This window comes from Ochotona princeps, chromosome 22 (genome assembly GCF_030435755.1).
Source record: "Ochotona princeps isolate mOchPri1 chromosome 22, mOchPri1.hap1, whole genome shotgun sequence".
NCBI classification, from domain to species: Eukaryota; Metazoa; Chordata; class Mammalia; order Lagomorpha; family Ochotonidae; genus Ochotona; species Ochotona princeps.
In genome coordinates this window covers 18,815,770-18,839,479 of record NC_080853.1, presented here as the reverse complement: position 1 = coordinate 18,839,479, position 23,710 = coordinate 18,815,770, and the positions used below count along the sequence as shown (strand labels likewise).

Sequence of the window (23,710 nt, the reverse complement as noted above, 5' to 3'; positions counted from 1 at the left end):
GATCCCAGCCCCCACTCCGGCTCTCGCACTTACCAGTGGGAACCACAATCCAGCCAGGGCATCCCCTTTGCTCCCCAGCCAAGCCTGTTCCCAGGTATAGATACTGTGCCAGTGCCAGTGGTAACTCTGACCCAACTTGGCATAGTCCCTCACCTGTCTTGGTCTTTGTTTTTGGATGCTGTAGTCTAGCCTGACCCAGCCTGCCCCCAGTCACAACTTTTGCTGGCAGGTTCTCAGTCTGCTCCCATCTGTGGCTCATGCAAACCAGTAGATGTGACATTCTAGCCTGACGTGACCTGTGCTGCAGTCTGGTTTCTGCACTTACCAGTGAGCTGAGAATTGCTCGGCCCTGCCTGGTCTCCCCCCTTTCAAAATCAACCTACACATTTGCCAACAGTTGGAGCTACTTTGCCCAGCCTTCCTGATCCCCAGGCTTGGACCAATTGCTGGCATGCATGGCCCCGGCACAATGGCCTAGTGGCTAAATCCTCACCTTGCATTCACCAGGATGCCATATGGGTGTCGGTTCATGTTTCAGCTGCTCCACTTCCCATCCATCTTTCTACCTGTGACCTAGGAAAGCAATAGAGGATGTCCTAAAGCCTTGGGACTCTGCATCCATGTGGGAGACCATTAGCTCGGGCTGTTGTGGCCACTTGAGGAATGAACAAGTGGATGGAAAATCTTATTCTGTGTCTCTGCTTATCTCTATAAATTTGCCTTTCGATAAAAGTAAATCTAAAAAATCTAAAAAAAGCTGGCATGCATGTCATTGGTGGAACTCACCCCTAGAGATTTATCTTCTTGCACCTCATCTTGTTCTGTGCTATGGGCAATTGTTGTGCTATGGCTATATCCACCCCAGGCCTATCCCAAGTTAGTGGCTCTCCCACTTGTGACCCCCTTCTGATACACAGTGCTGTGATCTTCCCTTCTCCCCTCCTAACCCCCCAAAGCATTGGAACTCGCACAGAAGTTGGGTTAGAGATCCACTGTGCCTTTCGCGGCCTCAGCTGTGGGAGCCAGTTTGGTGTGAGTGTGGTGCTTTGCCATGGGGCTCCCTGACATTTCCGACAGTGTCTAGGAGCTGGATTGTCTGTGCCCGTAGTTGTCCTAGGGATCCTTTGGTTCACCTGTGTGCTCTGGCTGTTTGTGCGGTCCCTTGTCTATATTCAGTTTCACCAGTAGAAAGGTGTCTCAGATTGGGTGAGAAATGGCTGTGTGGCGGTGGTGTGCAGGTTGGATACTAACACTACTCCACTTCTGTTCTTTGTATGGAATTCTCACCCCGAGTTCTAGCGTGACCTGTTGGCCTCAGGCAGGTGGAAGCCTCCTGAGTTCCACAGTGACTTCACAGAGGAGCGATTTTGGATCTGGAGACAGCTGCCAAGATGGCTCAGATGAAGCAGGGCTCAAAAGCTGGGAGCTTTGGGTCATCCAGCATTGTTAACTGGGCAGATCAAATTGGGTCAAGGTGAGTGAGGATTTGGGGTTCAAGTCATCTTCCAAAAGTGTAGCACCTCCCACCTCAGGGTTCACTTGCTTGAGAACAAAAACTGGATGGAAACTTCAGATGATCTGCTACCTGTTTCTGGGGCTAACTTTAAATGTGTTTAGCTTTTATTCATCTGCCCCTACAAGTTCTTTAGATCAGTGGTGCAACAAGCCAGTTATTCCCCTCTGGTCTCACCCTTGCTTCCAACTTGCACACTTCTTCATGTCCCTCCCCTCCAATCAGCTGTGGATGAAAGAACTTTAGGGTGTAGGTTGAGGCCATTGTATTTGACTTCTGATCCCACCTGTTCTTTTGTTATAAATTGAAATCTCCGTCTCACTTTTCTTTGCTCAGAGTCTTGGAGAAATGAATTTCTTTGCTCCCTGCCCTGAGTCTCTAACTCTTGTCCCGTTCTTTTGAATAGCTTCTGTTGCCAGCAACCAGTATTTTATTCCATTCGCTGCTTTGCCTCAGCCCAGGAGTGTAAACAGAGTAGCTTGTTCTCTTTTAATTGAAGATCCATTTCTGTTACAAAACAAAAAATACAAGGGGGTGATTAAAAAATACAAGGGGGTGGGCACATAAGATGCCTGTGTCCTTAGGTGGAGTCCTTAGTTTGATTAAAAAATACAAGGGGGTGGGCACATAAGATGCCTGTGTCCTTAGGTGGAGTCCTTAGTTTGATACCCAGCTCCCGCTTCTGAATACAGATTCCTGCTAGTGCAGATCCTGGGAGGCAGTGGTGATGGCCCAAGTAGCTGGCTTCCTGCCACGTGTGTGGGAGACCTGGTTTCGGCCAGCAGAGCTGGCTCTTAACGTGCTGACTTTCTGCCTCTCAAATACATAGAAATTTTAAAAGTACTAAATAGTGGTAACAGTGCAGAGAACTCCCTTTTACCCAAATTGACTTTTTTTAAAGATTTATTTTTATTGAAATGCAGATCAGATTTATAGAGAGAAGGACAGACAGAGAAAGATCTTCCATCTGCTGATTTACTCCCTAAATGGCCACAAAGCCAGGAGCTAGGAGCCTCCCCTGGGTCTCTCATGCTTTGGGCCAAGGCTTTGGGCCATTGCTAGGTCACAAGCAGGGAGCTGGATGGGAAGTGAGCTGGTTGGGAAATGGAGCAGCTGGAACACAAATTGGCTCCCATATGGGATCCCAGTGGATGCAAGGTGAGGATTTAGCCATTGAGCCATTGTGCCATGCCCCAAATTGATTAGTTGTAAACTTTCTAACACATTGACTTTTTAAAAAAAGATTTATTTGTTTTATTGAAAAGGCAGATGTGCAGAGAGGAGGAGAGACAGAGTAAGTAAGATCTTCCGTCTGATGATTCATTCCCCAAGTGGCCACAACTGCCGGTGCTGCACCCATCTGAAGCCAGGAGCCAGGAACCTCTTCCGGGTCTCCCACACGGGTGCAGTGCCCCAATGCATTGGGTCGTCCTCAACTGCTTTCCCAGGCCACAAGCAGGGAGCTGGATGGGAAGTGGAGCTGCCGGGATTAGAACCGGTGCCCATATGGGATCCCGGGGCTTTCAAGGCGAGGACTTTAGCCGCTAGGCCATGCCGCCGGGCCCGTGCTGATGAATTTTCAAAATTGCGTTCCATCCTCTTCTGACTTCCTGGCCAGGCACTTAAGATTACACATTCTGCTTCTGGTTTTTATTTCCACTCTTTCTTTGTCACTATTCCTCCCTCCCTTCTGTGTCCCCAGAGCCCAAGCTGGCTCATTTGGTCCTTGGTTGTGCTCAGCTTGGTTGTCTCTTTCCTGGCTGTTCGACCCTCCTTGAGCACTTTCTTGATTGCTGTTGACTCCTGGTAGAACTTGTGGGTGAGATGGATGGGCTCTGGGAATTCCAGCAGAATGCTGACTTCATCTTCATGAGGGATGTTGCTGGCCCAGCAGAAGTGTGCCCGGAGCAGAGCTTACCACTTGCTACTGTAAGCAGTTCTGGCCTTGCTCCTGAAAATGTCCTTTCTCCAAGAGCACTGGGGGACGTGGGGTTCTGTCCTGCCCCATCTCTGATCCTGGAGAAGTATCTGGGAAAAAGAGGTGCTTTACATGACCCTGACCTTGAACCCTGCCTTCCTGGGACTTGAGAGCTGGTGCAGCCAGCCTTGCACATGGTCCTTATAAAGCCTGAAGATAAAGCCACTGTGATTCCCTGTTCTAGGTCACAAGTGCTGTCTTCTGTGGACATACAAGGGAGCCTTGAATCTCGAAAGGTAAGACAATTCAAGTTGATAAAGGCAGAGAATGTTCTGGAGTCACTGAGACATTACTCGTTATCATAGGAGTCCAGTGGTAGTTAGCATTGGAGTCTTGTGGGTTCCCACCCCAGCAGTTGCAAACCTAGACATAAATAGATGACTTCAGGCTGTTGTTTGCTTCAAAAGCCCTGCGTGAGCCAGTGTCCCACTGCCCCGGAGGCTTCCAATCTGCAGTCCAGCGAAGTTGTGATAGTGAATTATTCAGCCAGATATGTATTGTTTGTTAGGTTGAACAAAGATGAGAAGAGGGAGAGAGCTTCACTCCCCCAAGTATCCGCAACGGACTGGGCCAGAACTGGGAGCCAGAAATTCAGTCCCGGTTTCCCACGAGAGTGACCGGAACCAGTGACTTGAGCCATCACCACTATCTCCCAGCATCTGTGCTAGCAGGAAGATGGAGATGGAGCTGAAGCTGAGTGTCCAGCCCTGTCACTGCAGTGTGCAATGACATCGCTGTAGCCACTGCTAGACCAAGTGCCTAGCCTGCCTTTGGGCTTTTGAGATTAAACTCCTCTTATTCCCTGGAGGTCCCTATCTGCATCTCAGTGAGCAGCACTGCCTGTTTGCCATTCAGGAGGCATCTAACTACCCACAGGGGCTCCTCGGGAGGTAGCCTTTAGTGACCTGAAGCATTGTGCTAATGACACAGGTAGGGGCCAGTGAGAAGCAGTGCTTCAGTGATCTGGAGGCTGAGTAGAAGAAGGGAGTTCAAGGGGAGCCCTAGACTGGGGGACTGGGGATCAGGTCTGTGTGAGCTTTGGTGTTGGTTGTGAGGAGTTTGGGAGAGAAACAGATGAGGATGTGCGTGATCCAGGTGAGATGTCTGGGTTGGTCAGAACCAGGTCAAATTGTGGAAAATGAAGGTAGGACGTACTCACTTGAATGGAAGAGCCATACAGAGCTGCCTTAGGAGGGAGGGCCTTGCTAAACTTCAGTTGTGCAGCTGAGAAGGAGTCTGGATTTTTCTTGACTTGCTAGGACCCAAAAAGATTAAGACTCACTTTCAAAGAGCTTAGATAAGTGTGCTAAAAATATGTGGTTCTGTTTATTAACCCGCTCTGTCCCTGGTTCTTGTAGTCAGATTGGTTCCAGTCATCTACGTTACATATATTTGAGGAGGAGAAGGAGGCTCCTGGCTCCTTGACGTCATCTGTCACCTTTAATCCGGTGCCTGAGGCCCAGCATGGGTCTCACCTGTTTGCTGAGATGCCATTGGCCAAGGTGGAGAAAATATTTGAGGCAGGTCTCAACAAGGCTGGAGGTAAAGCTGCCCTGTAGGCTCAGTCTATTACCTTGGGCCTACGGTAGAACTCAGCATGTGGGCTGTGTGGGGGCTGAGACTGGACAAGCACTTCTGCAGTTAGTGACTCCTTTAAAACTTTATTATTAAAGATTTGTTTATTTTATTTGAAAGAGCTGCAAGAGGGAGAGACAGAGATCTTTTGTCTATTAGTTCACTCCCTAAATGGCTGCAGTGGCTAAGGTGGCACCAAACCAAAGCCAGGAACCTCTTCTGAGTCTCCCACATGGGTGCAGGGTCACAAGGTCTTGGGCTGTCCTTGACTGCTTTCTCAAGTAACAAGCAGGGAGCTGGATGGGGAGTGGGGCTGCTGGGATTAGAACCGGCACCCATATGGGATCCCACGGCATGTTCAAGGCGAGAATTTTAGCTGCTAGGCCACGCCCCGGGCTCTGTATCCAGTCTTTTCAAGTGTGTCCCCCTTCACTCTTCCCTTCCTCCCCTCCCCCCACTGTTAGAGAACCCATGTTCAGCCACTGTTTTGGAAGGTGATTGAATTTTGAACAAATAAGAGACAAAAGATAAGTAAGACAGAAATGTCAGGAATTGGGTCTAGGCTTGGGTGGAAGATGGGTGCTGGAGGTGAGTAGGGCAGGGTAGATGGGTCTGAGGGACTGTGTCAGCAGGGTTGCTAAGAGGGCAGCTTCCAGAGGCTACCACATCACCTCCCTCTGCCTCCCTTGCTCTGGTCCAGCTGACTGAGGCAGGCAGCAGCCCGAAGCACCTGGGAAATCCACTCTGCTGCCTGTGCCCCTCAGCGGCCAGATGCTTATGGGTGGAGCGGCTGAATGGCTGTTTCTTTGTCTCTCATGGAAGTCATGGACTTGGAAGCTTTCATTAAGACCATGAGGAAGGTTCTGAGCAGTGCATCCAACGACATGCTGGAGGCGTTGTTTATGAAGGTGGACACCGACTGTAATGGCTTCGTCACCTGGGTGAGCAGAGGACAGGCTGATGGTGGGGACAGTCCCATTGTCGGGAAGTGTCCCGGGGGTGCTGCTGTCTCGGAGCAATCCCTGACCCGGTCTCATTGCTGCTGTGTCGCTTCCTGGGGTGCAGGATAGTGTATGACAAGGGTCCCTGCAGGAGACTTTCTGAGTGCAGTGGCGAGCAGCCAGGGCTCTCCTGCATTGTGGCTGCTTGTCTGGTTTTGGACATTGGAGCTGTTGCTATGTCTGTCCCATGACCCTTAATGGTCCACTTAGGAACAGGCATCCCCAAAGTGCCGGAGTTTCCTAGCATGGTGATAAGAATGGTTTTGCTGTTTCTGATTCTAAATGTCCTGCAATGAGCACCTGGGGCATTCAAGCCTACGGAAATGGGCAGGGGGAAAAAAGTAATGGGCAGGGAACAGCATTGCGCACTGACGTCATTGTGATGCCAATAGCTAGAATTTCTGTTCATGCAATGCGCTAAGCATGTCATGTGTGGGTTTACTTAAAAGAATCCCTTGGGGACAGGTGTGATGATTTCCCTACTCTTGATAAGTTGGGAAACGGAGGCATTCAGAAGTTAGGACATTGGTTCCAGGATCCCAGAGAAATAGTTAGCAACAGAGCCAGTATCAAAGCCAAGGACTGCTTCAGGGGCCCCATGTCTGCCGCTCATACCTCCTCACTTGTTGACATATGAGAGGGGACTTCAGAAAGTTCACAGAAAATTAATAAGCTTAAAAGATAAATTTGTTCTGGTACAAAAAAATTTTAGAAATCCATGCGTAGTTTTTCCATAATACACATTTTCCTTGAACTTTTTGTAGATCCCTGAAGGCATAGGTTTCAAAATTTTTTACACCAAGGAAGGCAGTGGGTGTAACAGTTAAGAGAGCCCCATCCCATGTCAGATTGCCTGGGGCCCGAGTCTCAGCTCTGCCCCCTATTCTAACTTCCTGCTGTGTGTATCCTGGCAGGGCTGGGTCCCGGGTCCCTAAAGCTGAATGATGGACTGCTTTGCTAGCACCTTCCCACCTTTGCCTTTTTTTCCCCGCGAGACAGCAAAAGTACGTGGATTACATGATGCGTGAGTTTCGGGGCCAGGAGGAGATGAGGAAGAGCCAGTACCGCCTGCGCTTCCACCTGCCCATGACCGTCATCCCCTTGTAAGGAGCATCCTCTTGGACCTGGAGTGGGGTAGGAGGTATGGGAGGACGCAGTGTGTCGCTGAACAAGTGCTGGGCCTTGCAGCAGATCTCCTTAAGCCCGTGGGCCACTCCCTGCTGGTGCAGACTCACAGGGTCTGGCCTCAGTTCTGATGCTTCACCTCCCCATGCTCATTCAGCCTCATGACCCTGTAGGCGTTTGGAGGAGACGGCAGGTGATTTGACCTCATTCTGCAGATGGAGACAGCAAGCCTCAGAGGGCAGATGGCTGGTCCTGGGTCAGCGGACAGGAAGTGGTAGTGTTGTGTTTGGGCCCTCTTAGTCACTGTCCCGGGTACACTGCACTCCTTCCCATGGCCGAGGCCCTGTGGGGCTGGCAGTGTCACCTTCAATGATGTAGAACATTTACATATGTACATGTAGGACTTTGGGGTGACAAGAGTGAAGCAGGGTGGCTGGCCCTGGGAGCTCCTTTGGTTGCTGGTGGAGTTTGGTGGCTCTCTCTCTCTGCCAACTGCTACCTGACCCCCACCTACGCCCCTCTCCTGTGGCCCCTCTGTCTGCTGCACGCCTTATACCTTGGTCTTAAAGGGGAGGAAAGCTACCTCCTGCTACTACCCACATTGGAGTCATCAACTGGGGCCCCTGCTACAGAAGGCAAGTCACAGTAGAGGAAGGCCATGTGAGCTTATTTAATGTTAGTTGTTGCTATCCCGGGAACCTGTTTCGGGCTGAACTGCTTCTTATGAAGGTTTTGTGAAGGCCAACATCAGGGAGGGTGGGATGGGACAAAGCAAGTGGCAGCCAAGCATCTTCAACGGGGAACTAGGCCTGTCTGTCCAGCTTCCCCGCTGTGTCCCCTGGCCATGGGTGGGAACACAGCAGCTTCTCACCAAGGATCCTGGGCCCCACTGCAGGAGGGAGGCTGGGGCATTGTTCCTGAGCACGCAGCCTCTCAAGTTCGTTCTGTCTCCTCAACCTCCTTCTCTGCCCTTGCCATGGCCCCATTCCACACCCACGCTGAGTCTTGCTTCCTCCGAGCCTCCTAAGAACCTGCAGTACTACAACGGCCCAGAGCAGGCCCCCACAGTGTGGGCTCCCTGAGCTGATCTACCTGTGGCCTCTGGCTGCCTTCCCGGAGGCTGTGTGGGTGGGAGTGCCAGGTGCTTGGGCCCAGAAGGCGAGCTGAGGACTGTGCCTCTGGGGGCCAGCTGCAGATTTGTGTGTGCTGCTCCCTCCCCTCTACATGCTCCTGGTCCTGGGGTATCAGTTGCCGACGCTCTCCCCTGACCTCCCCGCTGTCTGTAGGAATCATGGATGTGAGATTGTGAAAGTAGAGTTTTTGAAGCTCCGGTTCAAGAAGATTGGGTGTTTCCTGACTGTCAGCAAAGACGGGCTCCTGCAGTTCTGGACAGAGACCTTTTCACTGATTAACTCCTTCAAGGTGAGTGGGAACCCTGTGGGGTGATCTGGATCCAGGGTGGGCACCTTCTCGGGCACTGTGGCCTGAGCCACAAGGACCTGGGTCCAGGGTCTGTCTGCATCAGGGAAACCTCAATAGGTGCCTCTTGGATGTCCCTCCTACCAGCCTCCCAGCAGACTCCACCAGCCGTTTGTCCACACAGTGTGTCTCCTGCGCTCTCCCTTCCCACAAGGCTTGTTCCTCTTGTGTCCTTAAGCATGCAGAAAGGCAGCCTCCTGTCCTTTATCACACTGGCACAGTCCCCAAGGCTTTCTGATGTAAACCCTTTGCCTGGATGAGGCAGAAAATTATGGAAATTTTGAGTTTGGGCTCTGGAGCCTGACTATCCTGGTTCTGTCATGAGCTGGTTATTGTCCTGGCTCTGCCTAATCAGAACAGTCCCCTGTTCTGACATTCAGTCAGGTACTAGGATCTAACCCTGCTAGACAAGCCCCCAGCCCTAGCTTGACCCATACAGATCGTCTGCACTCTCCCCTCCAAACCACAGGTCTCAGTCTCCTTGCCTACCTCCAAGTACAGTGGCCCTGTTGTTGGGAGTCCCTCAGGATTCATTCCTCACTACACATAGGGTGGCCTTATTCGTGGATGTCCCTAAACAGTAATTTCACACCTCCAAGACCCCAGAGCTTGCTGCCGGGCAGCCAGCAGGTGGAACCTGGTGCCAGTTCACTAGCCATGCCACCTTGCACTAGTTGCTGAGATGCCCAACAGCCCGTGTTTCCTCTGAGTGACATCTGCAGCCAGCATGGGTTGGACTGCTGCCCTGAGCATGTGGGCAGCCTCGGGGAGTTGGCCCGTCTCCTCACTGCTTGAGGACGCTGGGGAGCCTGAGTCCAGGTCTTGCCACTTCCTGGCTTTAGATGAACTGGCAGTCTGTGTTCTTGCTTTCTCTGGTACCTTCTGTGAGACTGTCCAGAGGAATCATTGCCTCTCGTCTTTGCTGGGCATCCTCCTGCCTATTCTCTTCAGGCCTGAATGTGTGGCATCCCTCAGAGGGCAGAGCCCAGAGTCCTTAGGTGGTGCCCATTAAGCTGTCTCTCACTGTGCTGCAACACTGAGCCTGTCCCTGGGGGTCTCCTCTTCAGACACAGCTACTCATTTTTGCATATCTGACTACTTTGCTTGTGCCTCTTCTCTGGGGTGCCAGCCCCAATTCTGTGTGCAGTGGGATGACCCTAGCCCTGAGTGCCCTCCGCATGCTGGGTGTCAGTCACTCCTCAAGCCTGGCAGAATGAATCCTTGGCCAGGTGACATCCACAGAGGGCAAGCAGGAGGCAGGTGTAGAGCGGGGCAGGTGGTAGGAAGTTGATCTCCCTTTGCTGAGACCCGAATTCCTTTCTTATTTTTTTTATAAGATTTATTTTATTTTTATTACAAAGTCAGATATACTGAGAGGAGGAGAGACAGAGAGGAAGTGGAGCTGCCAGGATTAGAACCAGCGGCCATATGGGATCAAGGCGAGGACCTTAGCCACCAGGCCACGCTGCCGAGCCCCCGAATTCCTTTCTTTGAGGCAATTGCTGTGGCCTATTTTGGAGGCCCTTGCATGAGCAGCCTGTTTATAGAACCCCCTTTTCTGGAAGGCACATAGGGCATACATTGTAATACTGTCTTCCACTTTGTTGTTTCACAGCATCAACCCTCTTGGCAACTCTCCCTATGGGTGTGTACATAGCTGTCTTGTTGCTGATAATGGGGGAGTGTGTCATGGGGTGACTTGGGGCTGGTCCCTGGCCTAGGTTGGTCATGACCATGCTCAATCAGCATGCTCCCCTCCTGAAGCAGTCATGTGCTGTGGATCCACACAAATACCACCACACACGTGTCTTTGAAATATTTCCAAAGCCTTGTATGTTCAGGCCTCGGACAGTTCTGGTAGGATGACCAAGAAGCTGGGTAGGTGGGTGTTGTTCAAGTTGACTTTTTACACAGGTAGAAGCAGAGATGCAGTGAGTTTAACTAAGGCCTCCATGGTTAGTAGTCAGTGGTAGCTCTGAGCTCCATCCCAGGTCTGTACTGTGTGTGACAAGAAAAGGATTTTGGGGTCCCTGGGCTCCTGGCTAGCCCCTTTGGCTGAGTGTCCCCAGCTCAGGGAACTCTTACTTGCTCTTCCTCCGGCCAGCTGAACAAGATCCAGCCATCCCACAACCAGCAGATGTGGGTCATTGACATGGTGTGTCTGCACAACATGAACCTGCTTGCAGTGGCATCCACTGAACTGAAGATCGGTGAGTCCCTGGCGGCTGGCAGTCACTCTCAGGCCTGCTCTCAGCCATCATGAGCTGTGCATTTGCCCTTGGGAGACATCTGCTGGTGGAGCAACCTTGCACGTGGATCGGAGCCCTCTGGGAGTGCCACCAGTGCAGAAGCCCTGGGAGTCAGAGGGCCAACTGCGAGCTGGACGCTGCAGGAGGGACTTGGGGATGAGCCCCTTGTCTCACTGATAACACACCGACCCTGTGGGCAGGAGGGCTCTGTGAATTCTGGAGTGAGTATGTGGTTGCTAGATAGAACCAAATGGGTCAGCCAGAGACCACACCCGTCTACGTCCAGTCACAATCTGGCCTCTGATCCCCTACTACCCCCAGTCCTGGTCCCTCTCATCTCTCTGTGGGATGGCACGGAAGCCGCCTGCCCCTCAAGCTCCTCGTTGTGGCCAGGGTGAGCCCCCAACATGCTTGTCTACAGAAAGCTTACTCTTCTGGTGGAGAGGCAATCCCCCTTGAATCCCAGGAGAGCTGAGCTTCACTGCCCCTGCAGTCTCAGCCGCCTGCCCCTCTCTGTTGTGCTGGTGCTGCCCAGGGTACTCTGGCATTCCTCTGGCATTCTACTTTGTGGATGACCCTCATCATGTCAGACACCATTCCTCCAGGAAACCCTCCATGACCACCTAGTCAAAGTCTAGTCCTTTTCTTCCAAGAGTGAGATTGGTCTTCTTTTCTCCAAGGTCCCTGTTTTAGTCTTGTCATACGTCTGTTTATGTGAGTCTGCTCTTTCTTTCTTTCTTTGGACCCTCTTATTTACAGAGAGGAGAGACAGAAAGATCTACTACCTGCTGGTTTACTCCCCAAATGACTGCAATGGCTAGAACTGAGTTAATCCAAAGCCAGGAATCAGGACCCTCTTCTGGGTTTCCCACACGGGTGCAGGGTCCCAAGGCTTTGGGCCATGCTTGACTGCATTCCCAGGCCACAAGGAGGGAACTGGATGGGAAGTGGAGCAATCGGGACACGAACCAGGACACCCATATGGGATTCTGGTGCTTGTAAGGGGAGGATTAGCCAGTTGAGCCATCATGCTGAACTGGAGTCTGTGTTTTGTAGTCTGTCTCTTCCTCTGGACTAGAGGCTCTGTGAGCTTGGAGACTCTGCCTTTGGCTCCACCCCATGTCTTGGTATCTATACTTCCCAGGTGCTCCGTGGCTGTTGGGTGGATGAAGAGCTGAGTGAATGAATGAAATATCCTGCTGGGAAGCCTTGCCTTGATGCCAGGGCAAGAAAATCAGTGTGTGGCATTGTGGTTGGTGGCACACAGCCTCTGTGTGCCTCTGTTTACTCAGAGGTAAAATGGGGGCTGAGCGTCTACTTTCTCAGGGTTAGAGGCATGGAGTTCTTCCTGGCTGAATAACATCTTCCCTCTGTTGGCTTACTCCCTAAAGACTGCAATAGCTGAGGTGGGGCCAGACTAAAGCCAGGAGCTCGAATCTCCATTTGGGTGAGAGGATGGCAAGTGCTGAGCCGTCATCCTCTGCTGCCTCCTGGGAGGCACAGGAGCTGGTAGCTGCATTGGAAGTCGAAGAAGGACTCTACCACTTTGGTAGAGGTCCTCCAGTATGGGATGTGGGCATCCTACTTGGCGGCTAACCCACTGCACTGCAGTGCCAGCTGCATGTGCCCATTCTGAGATGATCATATTGTAGCTGTCCTGAGCAGTTGCCGTCAGCTTGGAGGCACTTGGACATGGACAGAGGCAGGAGTGCCATGGCCCGGTATAACTCGCAGCCTCTGTGGCCCCAGCCCAGGCATCTCCCTTGTCAGGTGGCCCACCCTGTAGAGAGGCAGAGAGGGTGAGAGCCTACCACCCTGGCAGGGATGACAGCTCAGGTGAGCAGGCTGTTGCTCATTAGACAGGGGCTGCACCTGCAGCTGGGTCTGTTGAAGGAGGCAGTGTTTGGAGCAGGGCTGAGATTCCAAACAGCCTCTGCTCCCTCGTCTCTCTGGTCCCCCCTACAGTCACCCGGTGAATGTCTCCGGAACCCTAGGCCCTGCATGGACCACAAGGCAAGGCCCAGACACTCTGCCTGCCTCACTGCACCTGCATCCAGCAGGAGAGACAGACCCTCCATGCCCAAACAAACCAAACTCATTTGTGGTTGACATCAGTGTCATGGAAGACACCAACAAGGAGCTAGGAGGGGGATGATGGCAGGGCCCTGGCCCAGGTGCAGGAGGCCTTTTCTGAGCAGGGTCTTGAGGGAGTGTCAGGAGAGCCCCTAGCTGGAGAGGATGGCAGGTGGAGAGACTGTATGGGCAAGCTCAATGCCAACAGGGCCTAGGGGACTAAAGGGGTGTTGCAGTGGCCTGTGCAGCCATTGTGAGAAGGGGCGGTGGTTTCGGCAGGATCCCAGTCTGATGGGTTGACCACCTCTGCTTGTGCAGCCAACAGAGAACTGTGGGAATGCTTCCGCCCCAGCTCTGGCAGGCTCAGGCTCCACCTTTGCCCTCTCCCCGTCTCTCCCCAGAGTTCTTTGATATTAGTAACCATCAGTGTGTCCGGGCCTTCACCTTCATCGATGTGGACAGCTGTGTGCTGGTCATGCACTACTGGTGAGGCTCCCCTGGACAGAGGTCTGGAAGGGTCCCTTGGTCCCCCTGCCCCCCACCCTCTACCTTCCCCACCCTGCCCCAAGCTGCTGTTTTCTCAGGGCTCAGACCGTGGGGACATCATCACTCCTCCCCTTGTACCTCCCCTGCTAAGTCAGCCAGTAAGTCCTGCCAAAGGCTGGGCCGGCTCCTGCAGCAGGTTCTGGGAAGGTCTGTAAAGAAGGCGGCTTGACAAAGAACAATTGAGAGACTTAATTTTGATAGGGAAAAAAAATCCACTGAATTCTGGTTCACCGATGGTGTGGATCTGCCTGGTAGGTCCCTGGTCCACCTGGCAGGTGTTGGGGGTAAGGCTGGAAATCTCGCCTTGCCTGCAGATGGAAGAGGTGTCTGGGAGGACCAGGGAGGGAGCTCACTTTCAGGCCTTCTCCTGCAGGTCTGACTACCACCGAGGTGTGTTCTGCTATGGGGACGCCAAAGGCAACATCATTGTCTTCACTTCAGACAACATGACCCACGGACTGTTCAACCCCCACATCCTCCCCAGGGCCTCCAAATGGGGTAGCCAGAGGCTTGGGGAGTTGGGTGGGGCCTGGGGAGCTGTAGAAGGCTGTGCAGCCATGGCCTGGCCCAGAACCTGGCTCTGCGCGGCTGTGGGAGAGGGCTGATGGGAGCAGCTTCCCCAAGGGTGGGAGGTTGTGCAGGTGTGGCTCCATACTGGGGATCTCTTCTCTGCCTGTACCCCACTCCTGGGAGGCTGAAGTGGTGGTCTGTAAGCAGAAGCCCTCTGTTCTGAGGTGGGTGAGGAGAGGCTGCCCGGGGTGGGCTCTGTGGGGCTAGAAGGACTAGCTGGCCTTAGCAGAGGACCCTGGTGTTGAGTACTTTGGGAGCACCGCCTCCAGCTCTTGGTGATAGAGATGGGGCATGGTGGGGGCAGGGACCATACGTGGCCCAAGCCCACAATAGGTGCTCCACGGCTGAAATTTGACTCCCACCTGCTAGGCTGCATCACAAACTGATACATCAGAAGAGAGCTATTTGGAGCTGTTCTCCCAAGGGGACTGGGTCCCCAGAAGCCACGGGAGCAGGTGCTATCTAGGGGGCTTATCTGAACTGAATCATGGCTGCACGGACTTGTGTTTGCTGGGCACTCCCTGTCCGCCTCTAGGAGACCTGAGGCTGCTGGTCTCCCTTTCCACACCCAGGAGACAGAGCCACCCCTTGAACTTCAGCCCAAGTTAGCGAACAGGACACCCACTAAGAGAACCTAAGCCTGGGGGAACCCCCCTCCCTGCCAAGGACCCTGACGTACCCTAGCCACCTCAGCCCTGTGCATGCCCTGCTTGTCACTCTGTCTTCCTGGATGTTGACACTGGAAGTGTGATGGTCTTTGGATGGGAGGCAGATGATGCTGGAGGTGGGGCAGAGACTGGGAACATACATGAAGACTGACTTGGGAGGAGGCGAGCACTCAGGTATAACCCAGCTCTGTGTGACCTGGAGCTGGCTTCACCTCTCTGAGCCTCTGTTCCCTTAGCTAAATGGGGATGACCAGGCTTACTTGATGGCCTGCTTACTGGGAGACCTATGGCTCGGGAAAGCAGGGGTGTGAGCCTACAGGTTGTGCTCGGTGACCATGTTTCCCTGCCCTCCTGAGATCTCACTGCTCCTCATAGACTCCCCTCCCTCTGTGTCCACATGCAGCCCGAGGCAGCACCCACCCATGTGGGTGGTATGACTCCCAAGATCTTGCTCATCTGCGTGGTGGTGGGGGGAGCCGGTGACATAGACCTTGGCCTTCCCCTGTTAGATCACTGGACCAACATTTCTATGCAGAAGCTACTAAATGAAAAGTCCACTTTGCATCGGAGTTACCATCTGAGGGTGAGTTATTGAATCCATAAACACACACCACCCAAAAATAAATGCAGAATGTGGATTTACCCCCTGGGATCAGACTCAGCCCTTGGGGCTTTTTGCTGGGAGTGGCGTGTCGAGGCCTCTGTTCTCTCATTACTCCTGGCATCACACTGGCCCTTCAGGCATCACCCTTCTGGGCAGCTGCGGTGGCTTCCAGCTGGTCCCTACTTGCTTTCTCCGCTTAGTGCTCTCTCCATCCCAAGGCAGAGGAATGGCAAGTTAGAAATACAGACTCTGAGCTGGCGTTGTGGCATAGAAGGTTAAGCTGCCACCTGTGATGTCCACAGGTTCAAGTCCTGATGACTCCAGTTATTGTTCAGTTTTCTGTGAATGCACTGGACAGAGATGGCCCAGTGCCTGGGCTCCTGCATTCATGTGAGAGACCCAGGTGGAATTCCAGGCTTCTAGTTTGGGCCATTTGGGGTGTGAGCTAGCAGATACAATATCTTTCTCTCTGTCCATCTTTTGTAACTCTGCCTCTTAAATAAAAAAAGTCTTTAAAAATTATTATTATATATAGGCAGTGTCCTATATATAGGACCCTAGAGCAATCCCCCAGTTCATTTGTTGAATAAAGGGAGGAGTGAATGAATTTGACCCTAAGGGCCCTTTTAGCTCCCTGTAACACTTCTTTCTCCTCCATTTACTTCTTTAAAAAGCAGAGAGAGTGAGAGCTCTTCCATTCTCTGGTTTACTCCCCAAATAGCTGCAACCAGCAGGGCTGAGCCAGGCTGAAGCCATGAGTCAGGATATTCATCCAGTTTTCTCACATTTGTGTCATGGGACACAAGCACTTGGGCCATCTTTTGATGCTTTCCCAGGCTGGATCAGAAGTGGAGCAGCCGGTATTCCAGCTGGCACTCACGAGATGCCAATTTTGCAGGGAGCAGCCTAACACCCTGCACAGTTCCTGCTCCCAATATCACCCTTCCCCTCCCACTTTTGCACATTTTGTGGACATTTGTCTTGGGTTTGGTTTGCCTCCAAGTGGCTAAGTGTCTTGTTCAGTGTGTTGGCTTGATGTTGACACCGTGGCAGATGAGTGGTTTGATGGCACCCTAAAGCCTAGCCAGGTGCCTGGCCTGGAGAAGGCCCTAAATGGTGTTTGAGAATCCTGATTGTCCGACCCACCTGCTTTGTTACTCCATTTGTTACGTCCCAGAGAGGAAAAGCCCTGGACTGGTAGCATGGATCTGCAGCCGGCTGGCCTCCTTCTCCCTTGGCCATGTCATTTTTTGGAGACCCACATTGCAGGTTGTGATGAACACCGAGGGCAGCCTGGCCAGAAGCTCCTGTGGTGAGCGGGTTTTGTGGATAATGGCCTAGGCAGAGCAAACCCCTCCTTTCTCCTCTCTTGGGAGAACGGTGCTAGTTGGAGCCCAACTTTACCTACCTGCCAGCTCATGAAACAGCTCCTGATGACTAGGCTGTGTGCTTTCCGATTGGCCCAGGATGTAGGCAGGGACCGTGGGCCATGATGGTGTCTGGTCAGGCTTGGGGTCCCCAGAAGGGTGTTGTTCTCCCTGATTGCTGGACCTTTCCAGCTTTCTACCTGCCCTAGCCACGTCCTGCAAGACTGGATCTGGAAACCCTATCTTTCTGTGGGTCTCCCACGGATGTCACTTTGTTTCCCCAGGCTGTTCACCCCAACTGGTGCCAACAGATCAAGTTCATCCCCCAGCTGAATGTGGTGGTTTCCTGTTCAGCCATCGACAGGTCTTCCCTGGTGCTGTCTGTGTTGCCGACCAAAGCTTCAGAGAAGCCCAGGTGAGTGAGGACGGGGCGTCCAGGGGAAGCTGGTGGGTGGTAAAGGACTGAGAATGGATCTGGCATCACCTCAGCCACATGGGGACAGTCCTGCTGAGAGGACCTCTGGTGGATCAGTGTCCTCACCGGCGGACCCTGTGCGGTGTCTGTGGTCTGTGTTGGGGTCTGGGGGAGCAGTGAGTGCAGTGATGGTTACAGCCTAAGCTCTGGGCTTGGTTCTTTATTCTTTTAAAGATTTATGTACTTGAACGAGAGAGAGAGGTTTGCCATTTGCTGGTTCACTCTCTAAATAGCAGCCACAGTCTGGGCTGGGCCAGACCAAAGCCAGGAACCTGTCACGTGGGTGGCAGGGGCCCAAGCACTTGGGTCATCTTCTGCCTTCCCATCTTCACAGCAGGAAATTGGATCAGAAGTGGCTCAGCTGTCACTCAAACCAGCACTCAGATGTAGGTTGTTGGCATTGTGGCAGCTTAACTTGCTTTACCACAACGCTGGCCCCTGGAGTCAGCTTTATTTTTATTTTTTCTATTTATTTATTTATTTGAGTTGGATTTTAAGATCATTCCAGCATTGCCAGGAGCAGCAAGGATGTGATGGGCCTCTGACAGTGTACGAGACAAACAGGCAGTCCAAAAACTATCTGAAGGAAGGACTGAGTCAGCTCTGCCACCCCCAGTTCCCTGTGAGAGGGGGTGATGCTACTCAGGGATGCCTCGAGGGAGTTCTCTGTGGCACACTATCTGTGTGATACCTATCAGTTCTATAGGCCTAGTTCCCTTCAGTTTCCTTATTCTAGAATACCCCAGAGGGAGAGTGAGTGAGTTATTTATTTATTTATCTATTTATTTATTTAAAAGGAAGAGTTGAAAAGAAAGTATTCTATCCACTGGTTCACTCTCCAAATGGTCATAACCTGTGGCCAGGTCAGGGGCCAGGAGCTTCTTTTGGATCTGCTATGTGGGTGCCAGGGGCCCCAGCTCTTGGCTGTCTTCCAGTGCTTTCCCAGGCACATTATGAGGGAGCTGGATCAGAAATGAAGCAGCTGGGACTCGAACTGTTGCCCATACGGGATGCTAATGCTGTAGGTGGACGCTTAGTCACTGTGTCACAGCACTGGCCCCAGAGGGAGTTTCTCCCTTAAAAACAAAACAAAACAAAAATCTCCCGTTAGGCACACAAGTCTCCTAATTGTGCCATTGGTGGAAGGTGAAGACACACTAAGTGGGGTTGGAGTCCTGTAGGCTGCTTTCTTGTATGACCTGCTGTATTGACATTACCAAAAGCTGCCTTTCCTCAGTGCAGCATGTCCTGCACTGGGCATGCGCGGAAGGGGGGTGCTCCTGGTGGGGTTGGGGTCCTCTCAGCTGGGCTTGTCCTGCCCCAGGTCTTCACCCCAGCCTTGGGGTTCAGGGCAGCTTGCCCTAGTGCTGGTTCAGTTGAGCTACGAGTCTAGCCATCTTCTTGGGGGGATACAGCAGATTTGAGGTGCTGCTGGGGAAGCAGCTGGGTGAGACATAAGGGAGACCCAGGACATCCTCAGGGCCTGGCCGAGTCCTGCAGCCAGGGAGCCTGTGGTCCAGGACCCAGGGCAGATCTGAGAGCCCACGCCTGGGCTGGGCTGGGCTTCTCGAGCTCTCTGCGTGTCCCCAGGCCTGGGTTCCACTGCAGGTGAGAGGCCGCCACTGCATGGTCAGGTGTCAGGGATTCACTGCCCGCTTGTTCTGTGGGTTCTCAAGGGGATCCTTTCCTGAGATCCTCTCCTGATTCTCCGCCGCTGTGAGGGCCCCTACGGGCTGGCTCACCCCTCCCATCTTCCCACAGCCCGCCCTGTGGGCTGGGCTGGCCCCTGGGGGCACACTCTGGCTCCTCCCCAGGGCATCTGATCTGTTTTATCTGCTGTACTCTTCTGCACTCCCTCCCTCCACTTGACTCTGAAAATTTCAAACACACACACACACACACACACACACACAGGTTACTGTTTCTGCAGTTTCACACCATGTCACAGGCCGACTCTGTGTGTCCAGGCAGTCGTGAAAGGACACCAGGCACGATGCCATTTCAGTAACCCAGGTAATGTGACAGTGGCCTGGAATTGGCCAGTGGAGTGGAGGTGGTGGAACTGGGGATTTATTTTGGGGAGAACCTTGGGAATATTTTCGTAACTACACTCACATCTTTTCCTTCTTGCCTGTATGCAGTATAGAGCACTGGCCAACAGGTGGCACCATCGACCGCTTACCGGTTTCTGTTCTTGCTGCTGCTTCTCTAGGGACATGCAGTCGCAGTCTGGCATTGCCAGCCCAAGCTCTGCCTCTGGAGTGGCCCTGAGATTCCCAGGCAGGGTGGGCCCGAAGGTTCAGTTATGCTGGAGCCAGCCTTATCTGAGTTCTACTGATTGGAGCTTGGATCAGTTGAATGGAGGAGCAGGGCTAGGGGTTACATGAGCGAGTGTTGAATCTGTGGGCTGGCCTGCAATATCTGCTCTGCTTCCTTTCCTCTCACTTCTGCCGCCAGCACCTGTCATCTCCCCCTGCTCTGCTGGCAGTGGCCTTCCTAGCTTCCTCGCTCCGGGCCCTTCTGACCACTTCTCCCTGCACAGTTCCTTCTGCAGCACTGACTCAGTAGGAGCCTTTAGGGACCTGCAATGTGTGATCCAGGCCCTGCTGCCTCTCTGCTGCCTACCCCAGCTTAAAGCGTTCCCCTCCCCAAGCTCTTCCTTTGGCTGCCGATTTCTGCTTCCCTGGCGCCTGCTCAGGGACACAGTTGGAAGCGGTCTTGGCTTTCCTTGGTTAAAGCCACCTATGTCTGCCACCCTGCTAGACTTGCCACTGACCATCAGGTCCCTCTTTGGGTCTTTGCCTATGTGCACTCCTGCCATTTCCGAACTGGGGGAAGACACTTGAGCAAGGAGCTTCTCGTCTGTACCACTGGGATTCCTGTGGGGGCCCAAAGAAATTCCACCTACATTCTTTTAAAAAAAAAAGATTTATTGGGAGGTCAGGTATATAGAGAAGAGGAGAGAGAGAGACAGAGAGAGAGAGAGGAAGAACTTCTGTTCGCTGATTCACCCTCCAAGTGGCCACAGCAGCTGGAGCTGTGTCGATCTAAAGCCAGGAGCCTGGAGCCTCTTCTGGGTCTCCCATGCTGATGTAGGGTCCCTCGACTGCTTTCCCAGGCCACAAGCAGGGAGCTGGATGGGAAGCGGGGCCATGGGATTAGAACTGGCACCCATATGGGATCCCAGCGTGTGCAAGGTGAGGACTTTAGCCACTAGTTTACCGTGCCAGGTCCCTACCTACATTCTTGTGACCATTCTTTCAGAATACTCCTCTGTATACAGGTGTGGGGGAGATGTATCTGCTCTGAGAATATCCAGGCTTTGATAGCTCCTTCTCTTTAAAGACATATCTATTTATTTAAAAGGCAGAGATGGATAGATAGAGACTCTTTCATCTGTTGCCTTACTCCGCAAATGCCTGGGGCTGGGGCAGGGGTGGTACCAGCGGCGGCCTCCAGGTCTCTCCTGTGGGTGCAGAGGCCCAAGCACTTAAGTGTCTTCTACTGCTTCCTCAGTCATTTAGCAGGGAGCTGGGTCAGAAATGAGGAAGTTAGGGCTTGAACCGGCGCCCACATGGGATGACCATACTGCAGGTGGTGGCTTTACCGGCTACGCCATGGAGCCACCCCTTGGAAAGACTCTTGATGCTTTGCGTTCTGGAGGGATTCTTGCAACTTAGAAAGGAAAGGAGATGGAGGGGAGTGAGACAAGATGAGAACCCAGCGGTAGGCTGACAGGGAAGTGAAGGGGCCTGGGCTGGGCAGGGGCCATGGCTGTGTGGAGAGGTTGGCAGAGTTGGATCTGGGGTCCCTCTGGATAGCAGGAGCTGTGGCCAGGGTGGTGTGGGTCCAGGCCCCAGTGGGACAGTGCAGTCAGAGGATGTGCTGTGTTGGAGGGTGGAGCTCAAGGACTGAAAGGAGAGCTGGGCAGCAGGTGCATGTTGCAGGGCAGAGGACACAGCTGTGCAGGCAGCTGCTGGCCCTCACCTCCTGCCTTGGTCCTCCAGCTCTGTTTGTTGTGCTTTCCTTGTTGTGGGAGCCAGCTGGTGATCCCCAAGGTATCCCCCACACAGAGATGGCCCCCAGCAAGCACAGGGCCCTCACTGGCCCTAGGGGCCTCTCTTTGCCTTGATTGGTGTTGTGTGGGGGGGGACACTTGCCATGGGAACGAGGCCTGGGGCCTGGTAGGAGTGCCCACTAGGGGTAACAGCACTTAGGGGTGCTGCTCTCAGCCCTGCGGCCCTCCTCCTTTCGTTCCTCTAGGTTGTCAGTGCTGAATTTAAGGAAGGGAATTCTTTGCTTTGATTATTGCCCGGACAAGAACTTCCTGGGTGAGTCACCTTCCTGTCCCCCATCCCAGAGCTGCTGGTCCTGCACAGTCGGTAGCAGCGGCCTCCGGCCTCCCCTGCCAGTGCTGTCATCCCTGCTCATGGGCACCAGGGCAGGGGTGCTGATGGTGAGGTCAGGGGAGCGACTGCCCCATCCCTTCCCCACAGGCCTGGTTAGGGTCAGTGGCCTGGCCTCAGTGGAAGCTCCAGGTGGCTGATCCCCAATTGTCAATCCCAGTGACTGGTGGCTATGACCCCGACATCTGCCTATGGAACCCCTTCATGTCCAAAAAGCCCGTGTGGCTGATGAAGGGACACCGCACCGCAGTGACACACATCATGGTGGGCAGCAAGAACAGCAGCATCCTTATCAGCATCTCCAAGGACAAGGTGCCTGACCTCTGCAGCTCCCCCTACTGCCCAGTCCTGGGAGTGCAGGGGGAAGTGCCACAGTGCAGCCAGCCTGAGGGTTGAGGCCTGGGGGGTGGGTACCCTCCTTGCCTGCCATCTCAAGCTCGCCCTCAAGCCTAGAGGAGGTGCCCACGGGATTCACCCTGGAGGCCCGAACCCATTTGTATAAAGATGTATTATTTATTTCTTTGAAAGGTAGACCACACAGGAGAGAAGATAGATAGAACTCTTCCATGTACTAGTTTACTTCCCGATGTCCACAACAGCCAGGGCTGAGCCAGGCCAAAGCCAGGGGCCTGGAACTCCATCCGGGCCTCCCACTTGGATGCAGGGATCCAAGGACTTGGACCGTGCTCTACCGCTGTCCCAGGTGCATTAACAGGAAGCTGGATTAGAAGTGGAACAGCCGGGACTGGAACCAGTGCCCTGATGTCGAACACTGGGTGGAAAGCAGGGGCTTGCCCTGTGTCCTTGGGTCAGTTCCTTCCCTTCTCTGAGCCTCAGTCCTTTCATCCGTAGAGGAGAGTTGGTGACCAAGGAGAGGGGCCATGTCCAGCACATGGTGTGTAGTGCAAGACCCAGACCCTTCTCTCAGCAGCTCAGCTGCCCTGCTCGCAGAAGCATCATGTGGCCTTGGGCACTAGCCGCACCTTTTTGTTTCTCGCCCCAGAATGTCCGAATATGGGACATGCAGGACTACGTTTGCCTCCAGTCCTTCTGTGGGAAGCTTTTTGCCCTGGGCAACTGTCCCATCACCAGCGCCTACTTCCACAGCGAGGCCGGGGCTCTCATCTGTACCACCTTCTCAGTGAGTTCAGCTTTGGGAGGGAGCGGGTGGGTGGAGGCGCAGCAGCGGAGGTGCTCATGACCCACTACACGAAGCTCCTGCCCTCTGGGGCCTGCTCAGGGAGGCCATCTCTCCCCCACCACCCTCCTGACCGTCCTTTTGCCTCTCCCCCCCTCGGGAAGCCCACCCTGATTCCCTGTTCCATGTTCCTTTAGCTATCCTAGCATGTTGTAGGACTATCTTTTCTGTGGCGTTGTGACTTAGTGGGGAGTTGGGATCTGCACTGGCTTGCTCACCTGGGGCGTCAGCGACTGTCTGCCCTCCACCCACCTACAGGTTGGGATCCTCAAAGGGTACTTGGAGGCCCAGGGGCCTGTGAAATCAGGGAAGATCACAACTCATGGGGCGCCCCTGTGCGCCGTCCTCTACAGCAAGACCTTCAGACAGGTAAGTGGCCTCCGGTGGCGTGGGGTGAGGGTGACGGGGACTTCCCTGGGGGCCTAGCTCCGCAGCTAGGCAGCGGTGGGCTACAGGCGACATCATGGGGACCCCTTACAGCCGTGATGCTGGTGCTGCGGGCAGTGGGAGGGAGGCAGAAGCGGGCCTGCACAACACGAGATCAGACCAGAGCTCTACTCACTGGACATTGGGTTACTCAGCTCCTCTTCCAGTGGCAGTTGTGCTTGGTCCCCTCCTTTACATAGGATGCAATGCTAGCTACAGGGTCTTCCTGAGACCCCCCCGGGGCTGCTGTTGTTGGGCTCCACTGCCATTGCTTGGCTTTGTTCACTGTGGGGAGGGTGGGAACACCTGGGCCAGGGCAGAGCAACTGGGCATCAGGCAGTGTTTCTGTGCAGTGGGGGTAGGGAGGGGCCTCTTATCTGAGCCCTGGTCTGTGGCAGACAGGGGGCTCCTCCCCCAACCCCGGCTCCCACTTCCTCTGTCTCTCATTGCTCTCCAA

General features: G+C 53.5%; 1 protein-coding gene across 2 annotated transcripts in view; it reads left to right on the top strand.

Annotated features, from left to right (window-relative positions):
* The first annotated feature begins 1,318 nt into the window (after positions 1 to 1,318).
* EFCAB8 (EF-hand calcium binding domain 8) overlaps positions 1,319 to 23,710 on the top strand; it is a 41,565-nt gene continuing 19,173 nt past the window's right edge. For both annotated transcript variants that reach the window (XM_058679719.1, XM_058679718.1), the window contains exons 1-15: positions 1,319 to 1,474; positions 3,676 to 3,727; positions 4,850 to 5,033; positions 5,889 to 6,007; positions 7,067 to 7,170; positions 8,479 to 8,614; positions 10,776 to 10,881; positions 13,395 to 13,479; positions 13,913 to 14,037; positions 15,287 to 15,360; positions 17,033 to 17,163; positions 21,487 to 21,554; positions 21,790 to 21,941; positions 22,633 to 22,770; positions 23,086 to 23,196. In XM_058679719.1, the coding sequence (XP_058535702.1) occupies positions 1,392 to 1,474; positions 3,676 to 3,727; positions 4,850 to 5,033; positions 5,889 to 6,007; positions 7,067 to 7,170; positions 8,479 to 8,614; positions 10,776 to 10,881; positions 13,395 to 13,479; positions 13,913 to 14,037; positions 15,287 to 15,360; positions 17,033 to 17,163; positions 21,487 to 21,554; positions 21,790 to 21,941; positions 22,633 to 22,770; positions 23,086 to 23,196 (1,668 nt within the window). In that variant the 5' untranslated portion in view covers positions 1,319 to 1,391. The remainder of the gene's footprint in view (positions 1,475 to 3,675; positions 3,728 to 4,849; positions 5,034 to 5,888; positions 6,008 to 7,066; positions 7,171 to 8,478; positions 8,615 to 10,775; positions 10,882 to 13,394; positions 13,480 to 13,912; positions 14,038 to 15,286; positions 15,361 to 17,032; positions 17,164 to 21,486; positions 21,555 to 21,789; positions 21,942 to 22,632; positions 22,771 to 23,085; positions 23,197 to 23,710) is intronic.